This window comes from Gymnodraco acuticeps, unplaced genomic scaffold (assembly GCF_902827175.1).
Source record: "Gymnodraco acuticeps unplaced genomic scaffold, fGymAcu1.1, whole genome shotgun sequence".
NCBI classification, from domain to species: domain Eukaryota; kingdom Metazoa; phylum Chordata; class Actinopteri; order Perciformes; family Bathydraconidae; genus Gymnodraco; species Gymnodraco acuticeps.
Genome location: NW_022991740.1, coordinates 85,169 through 92,373, shown reverse-complemented (window position 1 = coordinate 92,373; position 7,205 = coordinate 85,169). Strand labels below are relative to the sequence as shown.

Here is a 7,205-nt window from a genome sequence, read left to right as displayed (position 1 = left end):
AAGTAAAAGTACACAAGTATTGTTATCTAAAGGTACTTAAAGTATGTCCTCATGATGCAGAATGACTCTTTATACAGTAATATATTAAAATTGACAATATATTAGGCCGTTTATCACACAAGTACATTTTAGTATTGTAATTCGTCAATGTCACTGTTATGGCGCTTTTCCACTGCAGGGCCTCGCTCGGCTTAGTACGGTATGGCTAGGCCTCGTTAGGCCAGGCTCACTTTTCCATTACAGTTTAGGAACTGGGGCAGTAACTATAGTAACGCAGTATAGGCGGAGCCGTGATGTCATCTTCAATGCGAAACACAAAATCAACATTAGCCGTTAGCTGTTAGCCCTCAGAGCTCACAGCTCCTCATATCTGTTCAGAAACTAGACAAAAGTTAAACAAGTACAAACCACAGACTGTCTGTGTCATGGAGAATACAGTCGCTGGTTTATTTATGTCTGTAGGCCGTTGTTGTGAGTGTGGACGGTCGGAGCAGATACAACGTTAACTTAGCCGATCTCCATTCAGAAAACACGCATTTTAAAAGGTGTTTCGCCTGCCGTCTGTCTGCAGACTTGTCAAAGCATTAATTCATGGTTTTTACTAACCGGTATCAGTGTGTTGTTACTTCGGCATCATTTTGAAACGTGTATTACAATTAAATCACGGTCAAATGTGTTCATTGTGTTGTAGTTGTCAGAGATTCTCTCACTAGTTTAGTATACTCAGCCCGGTTGTTGGCCCGGAAAGAACCTCGATTTGGGAGAGCCAGAAAACTGTGAAAAAGCACCCGCTAGCCGGAAATACGCCTAGTGGAAACACAACCAAAACGCGCTGTAGTGGAAATGCGCCATTAGAGTCTGGGTTAGTAGTTCAGGACAGCATCATAACAATGAAGTATATCATGTGTTTATATGTAAACTATCAATTGTCAGTGTCACATAAATATAGGAGTACAAATAATGTTATCTTCCTCTGAAATATAGTGAAGTGGAAGTATACAGTAGCATTAAATGGAGAAAAAATAATGTAAGTTTGTACAATACTTGAGTAAATGTACTTAGTGACTTTCTACCACTGAATTACAAAAGTTTTCCATTAGAGACATTGCTTATAATCTGTGGATTTTAGACTCGATTACATATGAATATTTGAAGTAGCCTGTGTGGACAAAAAGGGACTTAGTTAGTGCCGTTGCTAAATACTGCTCTCCAGCCTGTTCCTGTCCACAGGAGGAAATCTGCTCTCAGACGTTGTGCTCATTTCACAAAGTGAGACTTCAATGTCTGGCTTTAATTGTATTATCTAACTGTAGTCAGTCAGAAATGGACACACAGCATGATGGGAGTTTTGTTTAACTGCATCAGATTGAGGGATCCATGATTGTCTCTTTACACCGAAGGCTTAAATGGTCCCTCTCCGTCGACTGATTACAGAGCAGCAGAACGAAAGTGCAGCTTTTATTTAAAGTGCTTTTTGGAGAGATATTTGGAATACAAAAGACGGAAATATCTTTCAGGAGAACAAATATCACGTCTTTATCTTTATATATGTTTTACCGGGGCGACATTTAATCTTTGCCTCTTGAGCAAACGATCACTAGCTATCATACTGAATCAAATCCATGTAAAGCATTGAATATATATTCTAATATATTGTGCTTTGAATTATACTTCCTACAAGTGCTATATATAACTTTTGCCATTCATATGAAAATAAAACAACTCACTGAATCATGAAGGTTCATGCCCTACACCGGACAGTACACAAACACACCAAGCCCGACTATCCTGTGCTTCTCATGCACCTAAAGGCATCACACCAGCACAAACATCTACACTGAACTTATTCTACACACCTCTACCAGTCATTTCCTCTGACCTCCTCTCTTTTTACTTGGAGTTCACAGCAGTGCATCCTGCAGAGTGACACTGAGACAGACTCAGATCTGTGTGTCTGACATTTTTCTCTTGCAGTCTATGGACTAACATGATGGTGTGTATGAAACTCTTTTCACTGTCTAATGCTATTATAGTCATTTTCAGTTCTGATTGGTCAACCCTTTACAGATGTCCCGCCCCTTAGCCTATCACGTAAAAGGTGTTGGAGCGCTAGCCAATAGAAGCAGAAGTGTTTCATCGTGATGTCCCTATATGGATGAGTGTCCACTTTACATGGAGATATTGAAGAACTTTTCTGAGTAAATCTCTGGTAAATAGATTTAGTAGTGGAGTTGTGTGTGAGTTTGTAGTTGGATGTTTTAATATACTTTTGACTTTTAAGATAAGGATATTTTGCCGTTCGATGAATTCTCCAAGTTATCTTCAGGAATTCAAGGACAGAGGTGAGTAATTGTAACAAAATGGTCGCTTTAAGAGAGATTCCTTTAAACCCAGTCTGAATCAGGCTCTTTGTCTTGCATGCAGGTCGCATTACACAACAAACACACACACACACACACACACACACACACAGCTCAATGTACAGCGCCTGCCATTCAAGCTCTAATGGGGAAGCAGCACTTTTAGGGACAGCCAAACACAGCACAGGAGTGAGACATGTCGTCCTCTTCAGTAGATACAGTAGTTTGGAAAGGTCAAATACACGGTTCTGCAGAGAGAAGCTCGATGGTGGCACAAGGCCTGTTTGAGAGGACACTGAGCCTTTTGTAAGCCACCACAACAAGGTCTACCTTCACCTGTTTCTGATCTGAGCTGTCCCACTACTTCATATTAATAACCGAAAACGTTTCAAGTATTCACTTCAGTTTTAAAGGCATTACTTTACAAGCTGTCCTTGGTTCACTACCCGGGGATTAATCTCAGGACTCATGATTAACGGGATATGTAAAGAAAAAAAAATTATTTCTGAAATTTGTCCAGACTTTTGTTGAGTTGTGAGATTAAATTCAGAATTCTTAAATCAGAAATTCTGACTTTAATCTCAGGGAAAAACAACAAATGCTCACTTGGCACTAAGCCTCTTCAGTATTATTCTTATTATTCTCGTAATGCTGACAAGTTGCCCTCCTCATGCCGCAAGAGTAATCTGTTATGAATGAATTTTGGCGACAAAAGGTGCATAAATGTGAAAATATAACTGTTTTCTCAGGTTTTGGTGCAGAGCCGTGTTTTGTCTGCTTTTAGTTTAACACCTCGTCTGAGAGAGAACACACACACTCCCATTTAACAGTCTGGTTGGTTTTCCTTCGTGATTGTGTAGACTACTGAAGACGGGTAAAACACCTTTCCTTCAAGAGTGTCAATCTGAACCGCCATAGTATAACTGATATAACAACAGCAACACACTTATCCTCACGAATAATGACATCTACATATATCTTTTCAAGCAGCAGTCACCGTCTGTTTTCTCTTTTCTGCTTTAACCGGATGGGGAGAAGAGATTCAAATATATTAATATGGTGATCTTTAAATGTCACACGTCAATTCTTTTCAAGTGTTTAAAGTTCAATGCAGGTACCAAGTCACATACATGTGACTCATCTTACTGGAACACAATGTTTTATATTATAATGTGTTAGTGGACTAAGTGCCTGTGTTGGATAGATTTATCATAAAAGAGATATATTGCACTAGCTAATGCATTTTGGGATACATTTTGGCTTGTATGCCAACTCGGTTAACAACTGTAAACTGATCGGTGCTTTTCCACTGACAAAAGCACTACGGCAGAACACTAACAAAGGGCCGTGTCGGTGTGTTATCACAGGAAATGGAAGATAAATTACACACAGCAGAAACCAGCCCATAGTGTCCTGCTTCTCCTTTGAACTTTCCTTTCTCCCCTCACCTCCATGCTGCCGAGGTAAGCAGCGAATCAGCACATTGCTACATCTGACACACTGCAGGCTATTCTTTCGCTCTGGTCGCCTTCACAAAGTGCTTTTGCAGAATGCACTGCGGGGAAACGGTATCATCTACTCTCTGTGTGTGTGTGTTTTGTAGTATTATTCAAATGTGGCAATTGTAATTCTTTCTGATGAATGACAAACCAGTATAGGATTAACCATAGTTGGTCCACTGACGGGCAACACACACCAGCAGTGTGAGGCCTGTCACAACACTTGTCAAAACACAAGCAGATCCCATATGTGAGGTCTTCTGTTCTTTTTTAGTTGCTATTTAAATGTAAATGTAATGAATAAATTTAGTATTTTTCCCATTGCACGATCTATACGGAATACATAATAAGTATATTTATTATATATATCTTCTTCTTTTTTTTTCCTTCAGCGATCATTTGTGGTTTTTCTGCATCGTAAAACTGATTAAGGTGCAGGAATGAGTCCTAAATCCTGGAAATGAGTCAACATTTTTACCACTTCCAGATCCCTCGTCTCGACATCAATGTTTTTTTTAACTGGTTTTTGGTTAGATGCCTGAAATAAGATGGTTAACACAAGCCGGGGAGATTTACACGTTATGTTCTACACCATAACATACATCAGTAAATACCCCAAAGGTAAATGTCAGAGGCTTCTATGTGTGTTAAAAACAGGGGTTACGGACTAATGATTAAAAGAGACAAATAAACGTCATCATGCCAAACATTAGCTGCCTTTAGCTTAGCGGTGGCGATGCTCATCCATGATGTAGTTCCTTTATTGCGTAACGTTAGCTTTTTACTACTGCCGCTTGCAATAATTTAATTACGGTATGATTATCCTTCAAATCAAAACGTGTAAGTATCACAAACTTGTGTTACCCGGATATATCTTATTTTCGGCAATACTTGATATGCTTTGGGAGCTAAAATGTTAAAGTGGTTTAGCAGGCACCACATTCCTAATAACACTATAGCATCACCTTTCAATGTCACTTATAATTACTGTACACTCTTCAGGTTTATAGGGGAGGGATGGGGGGATTTAAAAATTCTGCTCAGGGCCCCAAATAGGTTTAGTCTGCCCCTGGCTAAAGTGCATTAAATAGCACTGAGCATTGGAAATGTTAGAAAACCAATAGTTGACATGTTCAAGATCATTGGGCTATAAACGTATTGGCAGGTTACAATTAGTAGTGTACCAGCCCTTGGTAGATGATATGGGACACTGCATTATAAGGTATTAAGAACAAATAAGGAGAATATTTAGGGTCATTCTGGCAATTAATGCTAACTTTTGGGTCGGCCAACAACATATTGTCATCACTGTACCGCTCTATACGCTTTCCGAGCCAAAATATTAAAGTGGTTTAGCAGGCACCACATTCCTAATAACACTAGCATCATCTTTCAATGTCACTTATAATTACTGTACACTCTTCAAGTTTAAAGGGGAGGGGTGGGGGGGATTTATAAATGATGCTCAGGGCCCCGAATAGGTTTGGTGTGCCCCTGGTGCACTAAACAGCACCGGGCAATGAAAATGTTAGAAAACCAATATTTTCCACTACAACAGATGGGATATGAACTTCTTGGCAGGTTATAATTATAGTTTACCAGCCCTTGGTAGATGAGCCAACACTGGACACTGCATTATAGGCTATTAGGGAGGGACACATAAGGAGAGTATTTAGGGTCATTCTGGATATCTCATGAACAGAATCCCTAGAATACATGCAAAATACACAGCCTACTGCAAGGTCAGTCCTCCGGCTCCTCACTGTCCTGCCGGGCGTCTATCCTCTTCTCTTTGTTGGACGAGAAAATTCGTCGCATCTCCTCTTCGTACCGGATGAAATTCTCTCCAAACCTGGCCCAGGCTTTCATGGGGACGGTGATGGTGTTTCTGTACGGCTGCCGCACCTCGCTGATTTTTAAAAAGATACCGTACCGGTTGGAACCGACGTCAAAGTAAAACCTCTTGTTGTCCACCCTGAAGGACGCAGCCTCGGGGAGCTCGGGGTCTTCGTCTTGGTTCCTGGCGGCGGCTCGGTCGTCGCTGTCTCCATAGTCCTCGATGAGCTGAGACAGCGCGTCCCGGAACTCGATGAGCCCCTGCGCGGGCAGCACGATGGTCTGCTCAATGCCCTGACCGTAGTACCCCATGGTTCCGTGTCCTTTGCTGACAGTCTGCCGGATGCGGAGGAATCGCCCTCTCTGGTTCTCCTTCAGATCCAGGTAATACTTTCTGTTGTCCCTCTCGATGAACTCGCTCTTGAGCACGCGGTGGGCATGTTCGTCTACTGAGCCCGCGGAGCCGCCAGGGGACAGCGCCGCGTGCGGCTCAGTCTGCGCTCTTCTGCGGGAGTCGTGCGCGCGGCCCTGGCCGTTGTTGCTGTGCTCCTCGAACTGCTGTGCCGCGAGGCCCCCCCGCAGTCCGATCCGTGCGTAATAATCGATGAAGTCCCCCAGGCAGTAGCGCAGCGCCGGGGCCATGGACATGGACAGCGTCAGCTTGCTCTTCCTGATGTTGTCATGCCGGCCTCTGCCGATCCACACCTCGGCGATTTTGAGGAAGCGTCCGCGCACACTCTGCTTCACATCCAGGTAGAAGCGTTTCTTCTGGATGTCGACTCGTTTGGAGGCTAACTCCTGGATGTCATTGCCTTGCTGCTGCTGGTGCTGCTGCTGCTGGTGCTGCTGCTGCTGCTGCTGGGATCCGCTCTGAACATATTGCTGAGGATATGTGGGTCTCGGTAAAGAATCTGATGCAATCTTACCCCTGCCTCTTTCCATCCCTCTGCAACATCCATCAGCCATCATGATTTGTATTCCACCACTAGACAACACCCCAGTGGGCGACTAATATATGAATAAAGCAGGCTTATTCATACAGCTGTCTGTAGCTACACACACAAGTTAGCGAGATGCCTCGAATGACCTAAAAATGGCAGCTAGTGTGGAGTCAACCAGCTGATCGAGCTGTGTGTCCCGAAAAAAAGGTCAAGCTGACTGTTTAGCCGTTTCCTCTGCAAACTCCCAAGCCACTTTCCATCACCTACATGCCTCACAGACACCCCTTTACCGAGGGAGCCAGGGAAGCAGCCAACCTGAAATGGGAGGAGGCGTCCAATACTACATGAACCCGATGAACCCATCCCCCCCCCTCCCCGTCCTGAGAATACCTCAGTTAAAGAGACACGGTTTGCACAATGGCTGGCTGTGGAGCTTTCATAGCAGACTCACTTAAGCTGCATCAAGGCCATCCGCACATACTATAACCAGGAATATCGATTTATGAGGAAAATATGCATCATATCACACATTCAGTCTTCCAAATATCTGACTGATTGAGACAACAATT

General features: G+C 43.0%; 1 protein-coding gene across 1 annotated transcript; it reads right to left on the bottom strand.

Moving 5' to 3' along the window:
- Window positions 1-626: 626 nt before the first annotated feature.
- On the bottom strand, window positions 627-6,959 carry purg (purine-rich element binding protein G). The gene has a single exon (XM_034199129.1). The coding sequence runs from the start codon at window positions 6,662-6,664 to the stop codon at window positions 5,603-5,605; it is 1,062 nt and encodes a 353-aa protein (XP_034055020.1). The 5' UTR covers window positions 6,665-6,959; the 3' UTR covers window positions 627-5,602.
- Window positions 6,960-7,205: the final 246 nt, after the last annotated feature.